Source organism: Temnothorax nylanderi, unplaced genomic scaffold (genome assembly GCF_030848795.1).
Source record: "Temnothorax nylanderi isolate EJ_2023f unplaced genomic scaffold, tnyl_v1.0 TNYL_tig0003_pilon, whole genome shotgun sequence".
Taxonomy (NCBI): Eukaryota; Metazoa; Arthropoda; class Insecta; order Hymenoptera; family Formicidae; genus Temnothorax; species Temnothorax nylanderi.
Genome location: NW_027249065.1, coordinates 3,665,162 through 3,687,355, shown reverse-complemented (window position 1 = coordinate 3,687,355; position 22,194 = coordinate 3,665,162). Strand labels below are relative to the sequence as shown.

Here is a 22,194-nt window from a genome sequence, read left to right as displayed (position 1 = left end):
TTAATATTTGCTTCCCTCGTAAATCTGCTTTAAATTCGCTCCGCGGAGAAAAGACGGGGAACGTTCATGCGGGAAAGTACAAAAAAAAAGCGCGCTCGTATTTCCGCCTACCTCCCTACAATTCTTGGCTCCTTAATTGCTATTTTAGTCATATTATCTCGCTCTAATTCCACCGCTCATAATGAAAGAAAATTCGCAACGTATAATAATACCTAGTAATATATTTTTCACTGTTATTTGGTAGCTCTTAGAGAAATATACTTAGTGAAAAAAGCTTGTATTTATATTAACAAATTCTACAAATTTACGGAAAAATATTTTTAATTTTAAAGATTCCAATAATATGAACACTATGATGCATAATATTCAAAGTATCGCATTAATTCTCGAATATCCACTGTTATAATCAATAGGATTTCGACGCATTTTTATCTAATATGCATAGACGATGTACCAAAGAATCGACACACGGTGGTCACACAGGAAGAGTATTTAATATTTCCTTTACGAGCGGATGCGATTCCATTAGCAAAGTTTCGCGCCGCGGCCAAGAGGGACCCGAATTGTTCGTTAACACCCACTATTTTATTCATTCGATTAGTTTGGCCGAAGGGCGAGGGCATGACAGGGAAATATGCGAGAGTGTGGGTGCGGGTTATGCGCGTGGCAGGCGTGACCATAGAGAGATTGCCATTTTCAGCTTTACGCGGAAATTAATATCGTATCGACTCGATTTTCCATGAAGAGCACTGCAAGTTCTAATGTTAACCATGGTGCAACCACAGCGTCGAGATTATCTTGGAAAATATTTATATTTTTATTATGATTGACACTCTGCATTTTCTAGTCGACGCGGCGTACTCAGTGCATTATTATGCCTCTATACTTTCCTTACTACGATTAATATATGCAGTTATTATATTAATATTTAAGCGTTCTGTTCTATAATTTTTTTGTTCCTTCTATTATTTATTATTTATTTATCTACACAAAGAATATAATACATTGAAAAATAAGTGGAATGATAAAATTTCGTAAAAATGTCGTGTTTATTTTCTAATTTTGGCGCGCAAACTATACGGCGAAGTCGCACGTGGTGATAGTCGCAGAAACGTGGCGCGAGGACGGGGGCACGGGTCCCAGACGTGAGGTAGAGTCGAGTCGGAACATAAAATATTGCTAACCACCTCGCGACCGAATTTAATTCCCCAGACTGAATTCGAGCAGAACGTCAAACGGAGGGATTTCCACGGGGAAGTGGCGTGTGGCAGGACGATCGGGAGGGGAGCAATGGAGAGGAGTATGGCAGAAGGTGGTTGGCACCGCCAACCTCGTCGAGATAAATCTTCCTGTCGATGGCTCACCGCGGCCTCGGATTAGAGTCTACATTTGCACCTATCCTACCCTACTCCCTTCGAGCCCGCGCGCTCTGCCCTCCGTTCCAACTTTCCATCGGTCCCGACAGTAACTCCTGCTAGTCCCGGCCCTCCCCGCACAACCCCGTTGCCTCGCACACCCCGTTCGGGAAAAGACCGTCTCATAAATTCGGCAGCACTCGTTATAAATTCAACCCCCATCAAGGGGAGAGGGACCACCACAGGGTGCTGACTTTGGGAACAAGACGGCGGACGGCGCGTTGACGGCTACGCCGAGATTTGCGGAATGATAACACATGCGATTCAAAGTAGAGACAGAAGAAACCACTTCAAAATGAAAAATTGGTCGGCGGTCCATTAACGATAACATATTTCAATTATATGTGAAAAAACAACCTGTTTTTATTTCTCAATTTTATTTGTACACGGTGATAATGATAATTATATCGCATCATGAAAGGTTGCAAGTTTAAACAAATATTCAAATTTGACAGTCTCTAATGGACACGTAATCGCCATTATATGAGTACTGTTAATATTACGCAAAAAGCATGCGTGTAAAAACTTGTTTACGTTGCGTACTCATAAAAAAAAATTTCACGCCGTTAATTAGAGACAGGCTTGGATGAACAACGTGGATAAACAAAGAATTTATCCCGCGGGCCCGAAGCGACGGGGCATTTTTCACGGTTGCATGAGAGGCGTTATAAAGAAAACAAATGAGTCGGTTTATCCTGGAAAGTAGTGTACTTCTTAGAGCGGAAATTCTGAAGAGCCCAGGCAGCTTGACCGATCTTCTCTTACGTAACCGTTTTATTTGCAACCCGCAGACCGGGGGATGTCCTGATCGATGTATCAGGATGTACGTGGTGATCGATACAACACGTCATTTTCATTGATACCGAAACTCTGAGGGTCGGCCGCAGGTGCGCGAGCGGCGACGTGAGAAGAAAACAGGATGTAGGAGGCCCCTAGGTCACAGAAAATCCCACGTGCATCGGCCCGAGGAAAATGTCCTTCCACTCTCTGCCTTCGGTTTCGCCTCGCTAGTTCCCATTGTTACGCTCACCTCTCTTAAGGGCTCCCGCAGGAACCCGAGCGGACCGTTACGTAAAACACGTTTCATCGGGAAAATGAGGAAAATTAGTGCTATCTGGGACAACTTGTGGCGTACAAACTATAGAGCTAAAGCCTGAAATATATATACGACGTGCCCTTAGACGAACTCTCAATACGAATTTTTTTTTTTTTACAATTAATTATTAGCGGCGAAAACGTTAACGCGTTTTAATCAGCAAGTAATCGGATTCCCTCCGCGCCTTCGCAATTTGCGGAAGGCATTTACTCAAGATGCATTATGTATTCGCACACCTTCGGGAAAGAGTTGTATTACAGTTGCGGCGGCCGCGCGAAAGAGTGGTGGGGTGTTATTTTAATACCCGGCAAGATAGAATGCGCGCGATGCGCCATAATAAAATGCACGATGGAAACCGCGGAAGTTTCGAGGTAACGCGTACAAGGCGGACCAATTGAAATGCAGCGTATGCGGCAAGAAATATGATCCTTCCGAGAAATAATTCAGCGGGATGGCGAGACCCCGTCCGCAGTGTTACAACGGGCGAGCCGCGATGATCGAGAACTATGATTAAAGGTATAAATTCTAACAGGAGAAAATTAATAAAACGCGCTCGCGTGAAAAAGCGGCGACGTGCGTCACGCCATATCAAACTCTCACGACCTATTATTTGCGATAATGTAGACGTTCGATCATCATAAAAATGCTGTGCCGTTGGAATCGAGATAACGTGTCGATTCGTAATTCAATGCCGTAATTTTTATCCTTGTAGCAATTAATAATTACTTGTTTTCAGTATAAATAAAATGTGCTTTCTTTAGCGTCACATAATGGCTGGGAAAATCTGGCTGGTTTAATCTGTTCCTTTAATAGATAATCTTTTGTACAATCCTAGAAGTATTTTTAATCATTCTTACGATTCTCTCTTTGGAAACGAATGTTGCGCTACAATTCTTCTCCGCATCCGGAGACTTTAATATCGTGTACGAAAGTTAATTGAAATTTTAAGGATCCACGGAGGATACTGGGTGACTTATCTAGCGGCCTTAACTGCCGTATCGTATACGTGTTGGTTTATAGCCCGACATGCAGCTACAACTCGCGATACGCGGCCGGAACTGATGCTGTTCTACGATTTCGGGATGCATTACGTCGCGGCTACACAAAGCCCGTACTGAAGTTTAATTATTACCGCTATGTGCACGCATATATCCTATCTAACGTTCTTAACTTTATACGTGTGCATATGTGCCGTGACCATATACTGCCCATTAGACTTGCTCAGATAGCGTTTACGATGGAGATTCCGGGTGTATGCGAATCCAGACGTATGCGAGATATATTCTTCGAGGATGAGTTAATCATCATCTCACGCGATAGCATATATAAATAACAAAAAGTGCCACGATTAATATCTATCTCGCGATAACTTATATATTCGCGGCAAGAATCAATATTTCGCTCCTGAAGTAATATTTCGGAAATATATATTGCGAGCTCGGCATGAATACAAATGCCTATTCTGATCGACATGTAGCATGAAAAATATTCTGCTGTTTTTCCATTCCACGTATTTTGGTGTACTGAAGAAGACGTGCGGTAGGAACGAGGTCGACCTGCGCGTTGAGCGAGATTTTTATTTCCACGTTTCAAATGAATTTAAAATCGACGGTAAAGCGATGGACGTGTGGCTCGCGAAGTGTGTTAGCTGCCAGAGTTCTGTACACAATAAGTGCGAAAATATTTTGATTACGAATATCGATACGCGAGAGAGATCATGAATTCGTCAACTTTTGGAGACTTCGCTATTCTGTATAATTTATCTCGGAGAATTCGCATAAATCAGTAATTCAATGTGTGATTTACTTTATTCCCCTCCGAAATAATGATTCCTCGCTATCAATCCCTCCAATTCCGGCGATAAAAATCAATTAAATGGAAATATTTTAAATTCAATTCTGATGTGAAAAAGAACTTGAATATTAATGCGCAACGAAGTGCGTCATCTGTTTTATTTCAATATGTATATCTCAACACTCGCAGTGTGTTTCGGTGCGCGTTGGGTATCAAGTAGCGGCATACACTCGCGCATGTAAAGTGAATGTCGAGGCGGGGTCGTTCGTTCGAAGATGCGCCTTTGCGGTCTCGGGGTAGAAATGCCAAGCCGCTGGCCCGATGGGAAATGTCAACGACACCAAAGGCAAAAGTCAGCGAAGATATCTTGCTGTCTCCGCCCGGAGACGTTGCCTTTCGTTTGTCAAATGCTGTAGACAGATGGCCTACAGTGGGATTTCGCGAATGTCCCCGCCGTGAGAAATATAGCGTGAGCCGAAAATTCATTATATCGCCTGCAAACTAGTCCCCGAAATTCCCCGCCGCTTTTTTCTCGTGGTAAGAAAATAACACGTCCCGAAAAATAAGATATTCTTTCCTATCAGACTCATAACGCGCGCGCGAAAATTCTGTATAACATAAAAACGAGTTCAGTATGTACTGTAATTTATTTTTGCAGACTGCTCCAGATAATCTATAATTTGTGTTAAAATTTATGGTATAATTTTATCAATTTATAATTTTATGAAATTATAATAATACGAAAAATTTGGAAGAATAAAAATATACACAAAATATATATTAATATACACATACATAAAAATACAGGATATATAAAATTAAAATTTTATCTTGATTTTAACGTAAATTATAGATTATTTAAAATGGACTTTATTAATGTAGATGATATTTAAAAAGCTCGTGTTAATATTCATTGCACAAAAAGTCGAGTCAAATTCAAGAAGATTTGCCGCAAATCCTTTTACGAGGTAAGTCAAGCTGAGGGTTTTCTTGAGCCAGGTTAGGGTTGAAGTAGAAATATCGAGTTTGGAGAGAAGACCGTACACGGATAAGGGATGGGAAAGGAGATAAAAAGCGAAAAAGGGGAGAAGGAGATCGACTATAATCCGTGAGATCGAGCCGGTAACGCGATCAAAGCGGTTCCCTTCCGGTTTCTAAACCGATTTCCTCGGACTCGTAGAAACGTGCCGTTCTTGCGTCAATAGCCTTTGCTCTGTTTTTCTCCAGCGCGTGTTTTTTTCACGAATTTTTTTTAAGTATCTGCAAATTTCGTTGCGCAAATGTAATTTTATTTTGCACGCGTATTTAATTAACAAACTATAAATAAGATTATATATTTGTTTCTAACCAGAATCGATATGTGAATAGCCGAATAAAAACTGTTTTTCTTACTGTTTTACATAATGCTTTTACAAACCTCGCTTTGGTATTTCGCGTTTAATGATAATTCTCAAATAAGCATGACGGTTGATATTATCAAGCAATGATTAGCGTAGATCGAAAAAGAGTAGATTAATAGCGTATGTATTATCTAGATGTGAATGTGCGGATATTAATGAAAGCAAATCTGTAGATGAATAGATAGCTGTGGGAGCCAAGGAGTATTAATGCTTTCATTATCTTTCGATCTGTCAACGTTATCGTCGTTATCGACGTAAAGTCATTTTGAGCCATCCAGAACGAGAGCGTCCGCCCGCATGTCGGGGATAAACGAGACAAGAACGAGAACTAATGCTCTTACTGCCTTGAATGCATGCTACCTAATGCGATAATCTCGCGAAATAATTAAGTGCGTCGAGATAACCCGGAGAATGTACGTCGATAGAGCCCTGGAGCTAAAATTTTACGCTAAAAATAATTTTACCCGTAAATAGCGGGCTACATATGTATGTACATACGGCATTGAATGGTGAAATATGTATACGGATAGCCATCAGTACCATTATCGACATTCACGAAAACAACGGAGAAAGTCATGTTTTATTAAAGAAAAATTCTATTGGGGTTATTTGATTAAACCAGGAATACAACGATACATGTGTATTTTTATATAGGTAACATTAAACATTCCTCCACTCTCCGTAGATGATCTAACTATTTCTGTGGCCATGAGATTAAACTTTCACCAGCAAATATTTTTTACCTGTGGCGGATGAATTAATCCATCAAATATTTACTAGAAATTGCGGCATTCTGCGCAACTAAACTATTAAAAATAACTTGTATGATGACAGGTATTTTGTATTTCGCGTTTTAACGTGACAGGATTTATAAATCAAATATTCAAAATGTTTTTTTATTGTGTCAAAATCACAGAAGTATTTTCTTGTAATTTGAAAATTGACAAGGCATCACTTAGGTATATTTAGAGAGTTTTACTTTAGAATTGTATACCTTTGACAGTGAACGGAAGTGAATCGAAACTGAGAGAGAGATTAGATATGTAAAAATAAATCCCTGTCGTTTAAAATTGCTCGTGGCACTAAAATCTTTATCGGACTTGTGTTTATATCCACTCTATCTCGACCAGAAAAATAGGAGTAGTGGCTTAGGGTCGTTGAGACTGTTGAACCGGAGCGGTACGAAAATACCGGGAGTCTCTCGAAGTGATTCTGGTAAGCAGCCAAAGTGAGGGTGTAATGGAGCCAGAAAGTGAGGGAGAAAGAAGAGAAAACGACGGAAGAAGAAGCGGGGCGTCCGGAAACTCTTCTACTGGATGGCTTCGAAACGTTTTGCTGGTAACTAGGCTAATGTGGGATTACTTGGGACAGCGATAGCATCCATAGACACAATTGAAGGTTCTTTTGATTTAACTTCACGTGGAAAAAAAATCGCGATGACGTTTAAGATATTAAACTCTCGAGAGAGATAATTCGTATTAATCATCGATAATTCACACTTTTCAATTAACTATTATTCAATAATTTTAATTTTTCCTATTTTACCGGCATAAAATACTTCCGATCCATATAACGTGAATAAAATGCGATCATGCAAAGAAAAAAAATGAAATATTTACTTTTTGAACAACTTTGTATTATTCTATACGGACGAAAAGTAAATCCTTCTAATCTTCTATTTCTAAATAATTGATAAATACCGGTCGTTATAGGATTTGCGAGCTACGTAAGAAATATCACGACAGCGAGCCGCGATATTATTTCGAGAGCATAGATTTGCAGCGTGGCGAGGTGCGTACAACGCCCGCAAGATGTTACGCGGTATTAATGCCGTGTCGTGTCTCATCAACGTCGTGTAACTGGGGGGGTGAAACGCCAATGACGATGATTGATGTTAACGACACACACACAGCTAACTGTATTCAGCGAGAGACGCGGTAACGGGCGTTAATAATCGGCGCACCTGCTCTTTTAATTTACTTCGTCGGCCGTTGAACGATAAATCGATGATTCCCGAATGATTATAGCTCATAAATGCCTATCTGCGCATTAAGCGCAACGTTCCTGCTTTCGCCCTTTCGCGTGTCAAATTTATTAACGCGCGCTGACCGCGTCGTGTCCCCGGCTCTGCGTGGTGGGTGGCGCGAAGGCAGGCCGGCAAACGAAATAAAGTATTTATTTTCGTTGCAAATTACCACCGCTAATGGCCGCCGCGAGCGCAAATTACCGACATTACGTACTCCGCGGAATCTCTCACGCGTGCTTCATTACGATGCGCGGCCGCGCACCGTGTCGGCTTTAATTAGCCGTAGGTAACCCGTAATCCGTTACTTCAATTACTTTTCTCGCAGTCCGGCCCGATATCCCGAATTTTCGAAGCGGAATTTGTGGAAACGCTCGCGAGTTGCGAACTCGCGAATTTGCGAGATTCGCGTGACTGCAAGAAAAAAAGGCGAGATTTTTCTCAAACAATTTTTTTTATTCCCTTGAAGGGAATTCCCCGGAAATGTGATTTGTCCTTCGACTTGGCACGAATTTGTGAAAACGTGTTTTGGAAATAACGACGGATCAAGGGAGGAGGCGGCGGCGGTTATGATTTCCGAGTTATTCTCTATGTGTAGGGGTATGAGAGGGCCCTCGATGTTTGATCTTTTGATTGAATTGCGCGGCCAATAACTGACCTCCCTTAAGAGGTTTCGCGCGACCCTCGGGAAATATCCGGATCTTTAATGTCCTGATTCGAGAACGTTGCGCTCTCTTTTTCCGTCCGATCTCGGGCGCGGTTTCTCTGTCTTTTCGTGTCGAGTTGGTGCTTGAAATTTCTAACCGTCCTCGTCCATTGGTGCTGATGGAACGCTTAACGTTTATGGAAATTTTTGAAATCGTCCATTTCTATTATTCAATATTATAATTAAATGAAATGATGCGCCCTGCACAATAGAAAAAAATAAATAACCGCCTATCAAGTCGCAAAAACACGTCGAGAAGAAAGGAGCGCTCGTATAATGTAGCACATAATAACGACGCTTGAAACGCGAGATACGCGCCACTTGAGGAAATCACTTTTGCTTGACACGAGGCGAGAAATGACTCATTGTGCCGCGCTACGTTGGCCGATTCAATTTTATTCCAATGAGCCGCGTGGCGCGGTAAAATCGAAAAGAGTCGGCAGAAAGGTTAATGGGAAGGGCTTGCAATTTCCGCGATGTACGCCCTAGTCACGTCGTCATATAGTCAAAGGCGCTTGCGATATAACGCAACCATACACCTCCGACATTTTTCATGGAAATTGCCGAGCAATAGCGGAAGAAAAGAATGGGAAAAGCAATACGCCGAAGAATAAGAGAGGAGGGAGAAGAAGAGGGCGTGCAAACGTAAAAAGGCGGTGTGTGTTCGGGTGCAGCGAGTCTATTAGTGACCATCCGGGTTGAACTGTGTTTAGTTTGCGGGCTTGGCGCGGCCATCTGGGAGGATTATCAACGATGTAGAAGTCAAACCGTCCTCGTAGAACCGTCCAATTAAACCCCCCACTTGCTAAAAGACCGCAAGGGTGCGGTGATCGACTAACTACCCGATAAACCCGCGGCTTCTCGACACGGATACGCTGCGAGAAAATAATTAACCGTGTCCGTTTCGGCATATATCCCTCGATCTGCGTGCCCCTTGTGTTCTCGCAAACGGCTACGTGAATCTTAATCCTATCTAGAGGGATAATCCGCCGATCCGCGTAGAGAGATGTCTTGATTTGATGTGGCAGAAGCAGGTCCTCTGTCATGTCAGGCTGTTCCGTCGTGTCCGTATGCGCTATTGTGCGTGTAACCGCGTACATTAGCTCTATGGTGTTTGGGAATTCAAACACATGGATTGTTTCGCAAAGAACGCATGAAATTTGGAAAAGAAGTTGCAGAAAATAGATCAGATGCCTCCTAGAACTATGAACAATTTGTAATAAATTATTTTTTATTGACGATATGTTTACATATGGAAATATAAACATGAGTTTAATTATCAAACAAAAATAAAAGAGAGATATTAATGAATTTAATTGCCAAGATTTATAAAAAGTTTTAAAGCTATTAAAAGAATTACTAATTACTACATAAATTTTATAATTATTTTCCTCGTTTCTCGTAATTGCAAAAAATTTCGATTCTGCCTTTCATACGCGTATGTCTAAAATCGTCTTGTCAGTCATCGTCGCAAAGTCAAATCTGCTTGCATTCACTCTTAGTTCGAAGAAGCTTGCAGAGAGATCAACATTTCGAGTCGAGTAGGCTATCAAACTTGGATTCATCGACAAATACATCTATCTACTTTGCCTTTTCAAAGAAGGATTTAGCTTTCATTCAAACAACCGCATTCGACATCCACATATTTGACATATTTTTATTGATGAGAACGTAAAAGAAGAAACGATTTTTCGTTTTATTACTTTATTTCTTCTATTTTTATCTAGCTAAAGGCTTTTTATTAATTAATTAGATCAGAGAAAATTGTATTTTCCGTTCTCGTGTAATCAGAAAATTAAATATAGACTAATACTATTATCAGCGGAAATTGGAATAAATAAGTGAGAATTGTTTTTAATTCAAATCACTTTTAATATATTATAAGAGTTTCCTTTTTTAGAAGACGATTGAGTATAAAAGTTTATATTGAGCAAGTTTAACATTTGACATTAATTTTTCCATCGCATTTAATATCTCATGTTACTTCTAGCGCTTCATTAAGACAAATTAAAACTTTTTAAAAGTCGCAATTATACGTGACCGAGTTCTATTTATTAAAACAACGTGCTTGGCCTTTCACATATTATTGCTTGTTGCGTCCCGCAACCGTGCGCGCGGCGTAAGAGCTGTCATCGGCGTCCTAGAAACAACTTCGGTAACACGGGAAGCGGGATATTAGTGAACAATGGTGGCCATAATGCTTCCTGCCGGTTATAACGCCGAGTTATACCTGCCTGCAACTTGAGTCAAGCGCAAACCTAGGATTGGATGGCAGACAATTTAAGCTCGGCTTACGATTTAAACAACGGTTGCTGTACAAGCGGGCCTCCATCCACCGCCGCCCCCGGGGCTCCCGCCCCGTTTAAACACTCTTACAACCACCCAAATGTGGTATGGATTAATTCATTCAACGTCCCTATCTGCATCCGGGAAGGGGCTTTTAGGCGCTTAAAGCGGGAAATAAATCTATCCCGCGCGGCGAGTCTCACCGAGATCGCAGCAGCAAAGAATCTAAATTGCGGTTGCCGTTGTAATCCATCGTTGTCACCCGCGCGAAATAAATGATATCCGTAATTGTACGTACCGTACATTTTATTAAGCTAGCCATTGTTCGTCGTCGAAAGTAAACTGTCTAGTGGTGCGTATTTCCGCGTCGTATATTTCGCGCTGTATGTGGCTGTCCGGCTTTCACACTTCATGTCACCCAGAAACACGTCCTTCGAATTGAAGAAATAAGAGTCAGTGTCTGATAATTATATCTCGCGCTAAAGCAGCAATTCTTAACACTTGATTTAGATCTCGTTGATAATTTCAAAATTGTGTGAAAAGCGATTCGCGATGAAACACACACGTGCGAGCAGCGCGAATTCTCGAAAAATTCTTACGCTACCCCGCGCATTACCCCGTAGCAGTAGTAATTCCTTAACTTATAATGCATTTTCTGCTCCGGACTGCGAAATAATGGTCGCTGCGCTAACTTAGCGTTACGTCAAAAGTTCCGGCGAACGTTTAACATACGTCCGACGCGCTATTTATGGCCCATGAAATATTTCCGCGTTATAATTGTGCCTTGAAGCCTGAATTCATAATGCTCATTTTCTGGCGCTGTATCCCCCACCCTCTTTGCGCCCCCGCGGGCACTTAAAAAGAAAGATATGCAAGGGGCGTTAAATAAATTTACACTTTCGGTGCTCCCTCACTCGTTGTGTAAAAGAGCACATGACCTGATTAGTCTCCTTCTTTTCTTTAAGTCGGATTTACGATATCGCGAAATTTATTTGTAACTTTTACGGCGGTTCTAATGAGAGAATTTCATGTCAAGATAAACCCAACGTTAAATCGTTTCCTTGTATTTTTTTACTCGAAAAAGTAACTTTTCTCTCGCAAAAAATTATAAAGCCTAGTGATCAAGAGATTAACGATCGAGAGATTGCATAAATCATAACCGTCATAAATTTATTATTGAGAACTAATTAATAGATAACATATCCACTGCTAATCGTAACGAAAAGTACAAAATCCAGAGAAACAAAAATGCGAAACAAGTGTATCTCTTGATAGGAAAAAATTACTAGAATGCTAGGCATCGAGAAGAGATCAGCTCGGTCGAGAATCGCACGACCGTGTCGGGAAATTGGAACAGCCAGCGACCGCGTGCCGCTCTTCTCGCGCTGGTTTATCTCCAGTGCTTTTAATTTCGAGCTACCGAGCTCTTTATACCCGCGAGAGGCATAATTATCCACAAGAGGATGGAAGGTCGGCATTGAATATTTTAGCTCTCGCTCCTTGCAGCATCGCCGATCTTCTCCTCTTCCTCCTCTTCTCTTCTCCCTACTGTTCTTTCAGCTTCGTACTAACACTTCTCATTCCGCAACGAAAATAATAAAAATGGATAAGCAGAAAAGCGGAAGGTGGTTCGCGGACTTGAAAAGCGAGAATGGGGAGGATCCTTCTCTCCAAAGTCTTACGACTCTAGGATTAGGTAGGAAAGTTACGTCAGGCATTTTGCGGCCAGCTTTGCATAAGTTCCCGTTCTATCTCATTCCCTTTCGTTCGCGTTGTTTCGTATTCCGTCTCTATGTCTCCGTGATTCTCTCGTTTCGGACGCATATCCGATAAAAATGCAGAACCGTATTAACTTCTATATCGTAATCAAGTTACTTCGCTTCTGAGCTATTATTATTTCACTACATGACTGATTTAACGACTTAATGATGTCGTAAAGCTTGTTTAAAGATTAATCTATACAAATTATAATTAAATTATTCTTCTAAACGGTTGATGTTGCACGTAACAAATAATCTTGTCTCGCCAGTTTGGAAACTTCCAAACTATGAAATATATTTATACTTAAAAAGTATATATCTTTGAATATATATTAATATTTAAAATATAAAAGTTCTGTCATCGATTTATTAAAGTTAGCAAACCTATCTTTTTTCATTAATGCGAGAAGATATTAAAATATAAATTCGTGAAAGAGAGAATCTTAAAGTGAGAAGAATTTATCATTTTGACAGTCAACGAACCTAGTTTCTCGTTATAATTAATACGAGGGACGATCGCGATATGATGTACGTGAGCGATTCAAGGTGCAATGTTGATTTCGTCATGTTGTAAAAGTCAGCAGATTTATTTTATCGTTATAGTTACATACGAAGAGGGGGACGGCCGACGAAAATGAATTGCATTGATATGCAAATGTCCTCCAAATGCATAATTAATTTAATATATCCCGAATGCATTTTTTCCGCTGTAATATTGTTATATACGAATATGACTATTAATCGTATCTTTTTTTCTCAATAATTTAATTTGTAATATAAGAGAGCTTGGGGATTTCCGTAAAAAAATTTCCGTCAGTCGCGCGGCCGATAGTGGCGAATTGACGAAATTATCAGTTCGAGGGAAGACTTCGCGAAATGATCTTCGGCGAGTCTATCTTTACAGGCCGTGCACGTCTGATATAAAGTATCTCACGTTGTTGGAACGGAGGAAAAAACCGGAAGATCTGTCTTTCGTGACGCGTTTCGCCTCCCCCGAACACAATTCCGCGCAGCCGGTGTTCAAGAATGAGGTATAAACCGTTGATAAATGATCACGGCAGAAAGAACAGCCTCGTAATTGTAGTCTTATTAATGGCTCGCAACTGCACGGTGTAACGACCTGTAGCTATAACACGCATCTCGTTTGTATCTCGTAACCGTAATCTGCCAATTTACGGCGTGAAATCGCTTGTAGCACGAAAACGTTCATAAAGGTATTCATAGGGAGAGAGTGAAAAACAAAGTATCCAGAATAAATTCTCAATTGCTTAATCGGAAAAACAGATTGCTTTCAATTAATTCGAGAGGTTACATTCACTTGTCATATAATTTCTTATAATTGCGGGGGATCCTAAATCAATTTTTCTTCCAAAAGTCAGATCAGCGTAAATTAATTACTTATTTAATTTAATTATTAATCCTTTTTAGAGAAAAATCAGAAGTGTTAAGAACACAAATTTTTCGATGTACATCTCGATGTTAAACCTAGATTATTTTTTTTATTTTTTAGAATGTCCAGGGGCCAAGGAGGGTGGTCCGACGAGCCCTGCACTTCTAGTGGTGCAAGTCGGCGCGGTGGAGCACGGCAAACAGCGGGATCATCTTCGAGAACGGCATCTTCTATCTTGGAGGAGCGCGCTTCCGGTACCACGCCATGTAAAAGTGGCTTCAGATTAGGAATCTACGGCTGGAGGAAAAAATGTCTTTATTCTCTCGTGTTAACCCTTATGGTCATCGTCATTCTCAACCTCGCCCTCACCGTCTGGCTTCTTAAAGTCATGGGATTTAGTTCCGTAAGTTAATTATTATATTCCATAAATTAGTGAGATCTTATTATCGTACGAATCGTTAATCATTATTATGAGATCATACGTGCACTAACATTGTTCATAGTTTCTTTAATAAGAAAAAAATTTTTGAGAAGGCAGAAATGTGATAGCTAAATTTCGCCTATCCGAGAATTTCATACGTCTTGTAAGTCTCTTGATAAATATGTGGAGAATATGAGAAATAATATACGTCGCGCACTATGAAAACGCCGAAACGCATTCCGGTCCAGAATGATTCCTTCCGATTAGAGTCTCCGCCAAGTTTGATCTGCATAAGGATAATGTGTAACTTTCGACAGTCATTAAAGTCGTCTTCCGTCTTGCGGCTTGGAATTAGTTTCGCACGAGTTCCTGAGCCCGAATAACAGGCCTCGACGAGGGTGTCGGATCGTACGAAGCGCGGTGTGCGATCGGGGTACATCACTTTGAGGACGGCGACGAGGAGAATGCGACTAATGCGAGGCGCGAATGTGGTTAATATAATGTGGTTAATTCGCCGTAATTGCCGGAACTGTTACATCGGCGCCGTTGGTATATTCGTCGTGGAAAATTGTCGTTTGCACTTCATACTTCTTCTTCCTCCGGACTTAATTCGGACGCGTTACAATTACCCGTCCCCGGAATCGACCGGGGTTCATTAGTAAGTAAGTCGGGGCGGCGTTCGAGCGTTCTCCTTCGCTCTTCGCAATCCCGGAGAAACGCGGCCCGTACCAACTTCTTGATTGCGATAATGGGTGTAATGTAAAGGTCGTTTCGATGTAAATGTCTGTGTCGCGCGCGAGAGCCAGGATACGACTTTCCTAAGTTAGTGGGACACGTTTGGCGATTTCAGATCGAACAAGAAGTCATACGTATATGTATATCGTGTGTAACGTGTTAATTTTGATATTATGAATTTTAGCTGACAATGAGATTCTTTTGATAATTATGTATTTGACATTAAACATCTCGGCAACAAATAAATTAATTGTTCTATTCCATCAGTATAATTGATTTGAAATTGGAAACCGGAAGAATGCATCTCATTGTATAAATCTATACAATTGATTGTATTATACAAGATGATTGTGAGGTGCATTGTTCATTTAAAATTTGAAAAATCTTGTAACACACCCGATTCGAGTTACGCGCGCAGAGACCACAGATTCGCATGAATCCTTTCAATCCACTTTATCGCCCAATACTGGCGTTTTCACTCCGGCGAATCGTCATTCCTACGTATTCGAGCGGATGCAACAATGGCATTGGGATTCGTGGACGCTTAGCTGGCGCCTAGTCCGCTCGATTAAGGCAAAAACGATTGCGAGACTCTCCAACCCTCGTATCCGTCTCGCGCCCCCGCCCAACTGCATCTACCTATTCGCCATTATCGAATTTATTCGAAATCGAAAGGAGCTCCCGCGATCTGGCGCAATGATCCCTCGATGGGGGCTAAACTCGGTGGAAATTGAGTATCAATCCGTAAGTAAGGAGCCCGAGAGCAGCAGGGATACCCCGTGGGAAATGTAAGTCTCTGCCACTTCTTTCCCATCCCTCGTCACCCTTCCAATTCTCTCCTTTCCTCTTCTCCCTCTCTCTCTCTCTCTCTCTCTCTCTCTCTCTCTCTCTCTCTCTCTCTCTCTCTCTCTCTCTCTCTCTCTCTCTCTCTCTCTCTCTCTCTCTCTCTCTCTCTCTCTCTCTCTCTCTCTCTCTCTCTCTCTCTCTCTCTCTCTCTCTCTCTCTCTCTCTCTCTCTCTCTCTCTCTCTCTCTCTCTCTCTCTCTCTCTCTCCTCTCTCTCCTCTCTCTCTCTCTCTCTCTCTCTCCCTCTCTCTCTCTCTCTCTGCCTCCCTCTTTATCTCTCTTTCTGTTTTTCTTTCCTTCTCTTTCTGCTATCTTTTCCGTTTTATTCCGCTTCCATTCCTTGTACGATCGACAACCCCTTACCGCTCTCCCATCCCCATCCCACGTCCCATCCTCTCACAGTGATTCTCTCATTTGATCTCCCATCCGGTTTTTCTCCGGCTCTTCTTTTCTCTGTTTCTCTCTTTTTCTCCAGGCATCCTTCAGTCCCGTTAATACCGCTCGATTTGCCGATTCGCGCCGAAAACTTCTCGGGCTAGTATGTCGCTCTCTCCCTCTTTCTCCCTTCTTCATCTGTCGTAAGTCGTAATTAGTAGCGGTAATTAAACTCTCGTTTATCGGCCGATACTCACACCGATAACTCATGTCCGATTAATTGTGCGACTCGGTAAATCAGCGAGACAATCAATTAGGAGTTCGGGCGCGTTAATTATTGCGCGCGGCCGCTGCGGGCTGCTGCGATCGACGATTTACGAGGATTTCGATTCACGGCGAGAAGTTCGGGAATCGATGTGAATAACTGACATATCTCCAAAAAGTCGGATGTAAAATTCGTCGATGAGTCCGCGAATCGAGTAGCCGTGGCACATAAATATACGATTTATGCGCGACAATTTCATCTACTCCGTGCACTCCGTGAGAGCGTAAGGACATAATCTTGTGGCGCAATGTATTTGAAATTTTATGTGTGAAAGATGGATGGACCAGATAAATCGAACTGCATAAAACGTAATGCCTATAGCCGTGTACTATTTTCGCGCAGTTTAGACTAAACCTATTTTGGAGAGAATCTTCTACAATTCGTAGAAGACGTGGCACCAATTTTAATAGTACAACATTTTGAATATTAACTGATATGCATGATTATATAAATTTTATCCGAAGTATTTTCGATGGTTTTAAAATGTGCCATCTTTTAGGACATGAAATGAAACGAATAAAGTATACACTTGTTACATTTCGCGCTTTTCATACCGCGTGCAAAGAAAATGGGAGGACTGAAAGAGAATATCCGAAACTAAGATACTCTTGTATTTTTTAACACAATAGTCGCGACGTGAATACAACACTGGTGGAAACGACACGTTCAACAGAACAACCGGAGATGACGTAAATTACACGACGATATTTTACAGCGTCATACAAAGTGCCTTGGAACTATTTGAACTGGAACTTCTTTCACAGATGCTATACGGGGACAAATTTCAAAGAGTAATATTTTAATAACGCTGCGTTAATAATTAAATTGCTAATCAAAACTGAAAATTAAAGTGTCTCGGCGAATTAAGTAGATTTGTAAATTTTATTTCCATCTGGTTTTCCTACCTTCCCGTGGAATTTCATGTGTATTATGCACATCGCGAAAAAGGTAAATGCAGTTTTCGGCAATACGTATCCATTATGACGTGTAAACACCGACATCACGGTGGCTACAACACGCCGCTGAAACACCACGAGTCACGGGGTGTTACGTAGAATTGGGAGCCTGGAACTCCTCGGAACTCGGTTGATACCCAACTAGAAGTTTTCCGCTCCTACGCGAGGTGTTCCTAGGCGAGTGAAAGCCGCGATGCACTCCCGGACCGGGAAATATTTCATGCTCACCGTACTTCTCCCCCCCATCTTTATCCATCCATCCTCCCAGACCATTCATATTTGATGAGAGTCTCGGTCTGCCTTCCACTACCTCTTTTCACTCTCGAGTTATCCCGTCTCGGCCAACCCCGAGATCGACGTTCTCCTTCTGCTCGTCCTCCGCCGCCGCCGCAAACGATATCGCGAAGAAATTAAATCATTTTTCTCAATTAAGAAAACCGTCTCGCTCGTTGCGCGCGCCCTCGTAACTGTGAAACTTTCGCCTCGGCGCAGCGGCGGAATTAATTAAGAGCTCCTCGATCGGTGCGCTTTATTAATGAAGTTTGGTTCCGCCGCGATCGATGTTACCGGTTAATAGTTACATGTATGGCTAACGATTTCCCCAACATATTCATTCGTGAGATCGTACGAAACGATCTCGGAGGCGCGCTTTCCCTCAAATAGTCTTCCCTCGACGAAGTTAGAATCAATTTTCTTTTCTAGTGGAAAATTAAACGTCTGATATCTTTTCGCAACTTTAAGTATCTCGACGGCTAAGCTTCTTATAATTTGAGAAACTTCCTTCATTTATCATTTACGTTTTACACCAGCCGAGGTTTTACTTCATCAATTTTTAATATTCCTGCGTTTGCGTTACGTATCGCCGCGTTTTTATTTGCAATCTTCGGCTACTGTACCATTTGGGTACACTCTTATCGATTATGTTTGCATTTTTACGACGGGTACGAAAAGATTTTCCCTACGAGGCACTTTGTCGTTCGGGAGTATCAATATTTCGGGTTCCTTTCGGGATTCCTATCAAGTGGAGAGGTCTTAGGAGAGATCTTCGATTACGGACAATATATAATACACCCTGAAACGTTATGTCGGACGGAGCGATATACAGACACTATATTGGCACTAACGGCTTACATACATGGCCATAGCGAACAGATGCCCCTTCCACCTAATATCGCTTGCGGGACCTTACCCTCTATAACCCTTGTATCCATAGAGAATTCACCTGTATACATTCCTTCCTACATCCTCTACGAAGATACATATTGCACACGCGCCCTCCACATCCATACAAGGTGGCTCCTTTCGCAGAAACCCTTACATACAGAATCAATTGAAATCCATGTCTTGAAATGAATACTTGGCCACTCAAGTCATGTACGTTCACGTATGTTTCCATTAATTTGCCGCGTAAAGTTGACATTCTTTTTTAACTCTAGGTTACTATCCTTATTTTTTATCTATATCGTTAGTACCATGAGTCTGAGAGACCCGGAGCACATTTATCTGTTCATATCTCAGGCAAACATAAGTATTTTTTTACCTTCTTTTTTAATCGAAACATCAGAACCTATACTTAAGCGAGCTATATAAGTTTCATTTTGGAACTATAAATAGGAAAAAAAATTGTAAAAGCTAAAGTAAAGGAGAATTTTTACATAGCCGGGAAAATCATGTTTCTGCAAGGATAGTAACCTAGGATTAATTTTAATCTCATAGTTTTGAGATAGAAGATATATATAGTAAAATAAATGAGAAAAGATTTTTATTATTATTAGCATTCTGCAGAAATTTTCAAATAATAGAGTAATTCCATTCCGATATTTTCGAAATCAAATTAGCGATTTTTATTAGAAAATACACTAAAAATTTAATCGACATTCTTTCAATAAATTATATTTAATATTCTTGAAGTCAGATAGAGTTTATAATTAATGTTGGTGATCAATACGTATAATATAATCTATAATATAATACGTTCCCCTATAATATTCTCATTAATACATTTACATGAATGAATAAATATAGAAAATTCTTGCATTGCAAAATTAATAAATGTACATAAATTAAATGTGCATAAATGATCAGATTAAATATTATCATAATTCTATTTTACGGCAGATTTTGTTGCACATTTTTATTTTAGAACAAGGAATAAAAATAGAAATGATAATGATCACCGTTTATGCAGCTAAAAGATTTTCGGCAAAAATTCGTACGCGAATATTTTGTGTATGTGAAAGCGCGAGTGGTCACCCTATATACGTTACATATATACAACGTGTTAGTATTAAAGGATATCCATTATAGCACCAAGCCACCAAGTGCAAGTGCAATATAGCGGGTATAGCGCCATGAATTTTGAACGTATAGCAGTGCCGTAGTACGTTAGTGGTGGCGGTTATAGGTTGGTTCGCGTGGAAGGCCGAACAGACAAGTTTATTGTTTCCAGGGATTTCGCACCAAGCCACGGGAGACCCTCCTACGAATCTCTTGTGAAGGATCCATATTTCATCAATTGATGTTCTCTTAAATAATTGCTTTTATTGATCATCTTCGCTTTTTGTTTCAAGCTTTTAAATGACACGCGTTTCATTTGTTCCATTTAAATTGGCACTCGGAAATGTGTGGGAAAACATCTCCACAAGAATCTAACAATTGTTAGTTTGGATGTATCGCGGAATAAGTAGAACAAATCGCGAAAAATCTAATTTACAAGACAGACACATCTATTTTTACAAAACGATCTATTCCACGTATATCCGTTTAAATCAGTTGCAATAAACTATAAATTTAGATCTCGTTTTACTATCGTCGTAACTCCGTTTTCCATATCGCCGATCGCGGCCGAGGTCGCGCTCGTCGCGAGCCAAAAGTCAACAAAACGATATTTGTCCCACAAAAATTGCCGTGGCGAAGATTTAAATTCGGCAGTCGCATTACGCCAGCCGTCGCGGCGTTTTTATCGATTTCCCATTTTGAACCGCCGATCCCGCAGCCCTACGTCACATGCCAGATTGGGGTTATAGGTTCCCCCTTTTCTCCCCGCTTCCTCTTCGGTATTGCATAATCCATGGAAATGTGTGTGGTGCGACATGTACTCGCTGGCTGACCCGGAGTCCATGCACGGGGAAGCTACGACGGTTTCTATACCGGAATGCTACACCTCAGTAGCGAAACGTTAATAAGAGGAGGCGAAATACAATAAATTTTTATATCGAAACTGAAAAAAAAGTGGTGCGATTCGAGAGGAGGTGGAGGCGACTCGCTCAGGAACGACTGGAATATTATAAGAGAGGATTCCGGAGGAGAGAGACGAGTGCGCGCCAGCATTAATGATGCCTCGAGGGTGTCTCATCTCCGGAATCCCCTTTATATAATTGTTACCATTATCATAAAAAGAATGTATATATACGTATATGTATGTATATATATATATATATATATATATATATATATATATATATATTTATAAATAAAACAGTCCTCCCACTGCGCATTGGATCTCTTGCTCATTACCTTAGGAAAAAAAATAATCTTAATAGGAAATTTTGCAATGGTTCGTTACGCGACATGATTTTCTGTACTTGTTAGTATATACCGTTATTATCTCTCCCTATTAACATTTATTGCGCGAATAAATGCAGTTAAAAATCAGTCGATATTTAACTCAATTGTGAGACAGAGAAAGAGAAGGAGATTCCTCGATTTCATTTTTTTTTTTTTTAATATCGATTGCAATTGTATTTTCTTTTATGTGCAGCGTACCGAAAGAGAAACCAATTATTCGAAAAATCGGCAAATATATATAGCCGTTGACGCGTTGTCGATGACCGAATTTACTTCCGGACCGATATACTTCGACCAACGAGTAATCCTCCTGTCGATTCGTCGATGATGAGCTGGGCGAAGTCATCGCCGAGACGAGCAAGTTAATCTTCTGCTGCGAGGCGCATCAGGCGGGGAAGTCCGCGATTTAATCCTCGCGCCGCCGCGCGGTAAAATAACACGAAATTGCGATGTCGCGGGTGCAAGGAGGACGCGACGGGGTGGAAAGTGGCAGCCGGATTGGACCGGATTCGGTTATGGCCGGTGAGGGGATCTCATCGAGGATCCCCCCGAGGAAGAGGCGGTGACAGGGTTTCAGAGTCGGATTACTCGCGGCGCGGCACAGAAGTTAGGCGAGAGACTACCCAGCGTCGTCCAGCTCGGGATAATTACGTGAGGTGCATTAGCGCGGCCGCACGTACTGGCACACGTGCATATGTGTAATCACAGGCAGCGCGGACCGCGACGTACGTAATGTATACATGTGAGAAGGCGAAACATACGGCTGCTTGTCATGGAAAGTATACGTACATGTGGGTTAACCCATCAACGGTGCGGTCGTGCAAACTCACGCGAATGCTATGCTCCTCGCTCTGTACACACAGAGATCTAACAATTTACTATTTTTGATAGCGACTTCCAGCAATTGCGTTATAATTAAAAGCAGGAGATGCAATACCGCAGATACTAATTACATGTTTATGAGCCTTTGTTAGCTATTAGAATCAGTTCTAATAAATTAGTTTCAATAAAAAGGAAAAATAAATAAATTTTGGAAGCTGTAGAGTAGCTAAGAGCTGGCGCATTTCATTTCCTGAATGCTATTTTCGACTTCCACGAAAT

The 22,194-nt window shown here is 41.1% G+C and overlaps 1 protein-coding gene and 1 long non-coding RNA gene across 4 annotated transcripts in view; one reads left to right on the top strand and one right to left on the bottom strand.

The window, feature by feature from the left end:
• Scgdelta (sarcoglycan delta) overlaps positions 1 to 22,194 on the top strand; it is a 191,916-nt gene that overhangs the window by 154,409 nt on the left and 15,313 nt on the right. For all 3 annotated transcript variants that reach the window (XM_071706365.1, XM_071706383.1, XM_071706373.1), the window contains one exon: positions 13,991 to 14,273. In XM_071706365.1, coding sequence (XP_071562466.1) covers positions 13,991 to 14,273 — 283 coding nt within the window. The remainder of the gene's footprint in view (positions 1 to 13,990; positions 14,274 to 22,194) is intronic.
• LOC139772578 (uncharacterized) overlaps positions 1 to 22,194 on the bottom strand; it is a 181,431-nt gene that overhangs the window by 149,165 nt on the left and 10,072 nt on the right. The window lies entirely within an intron of this gene.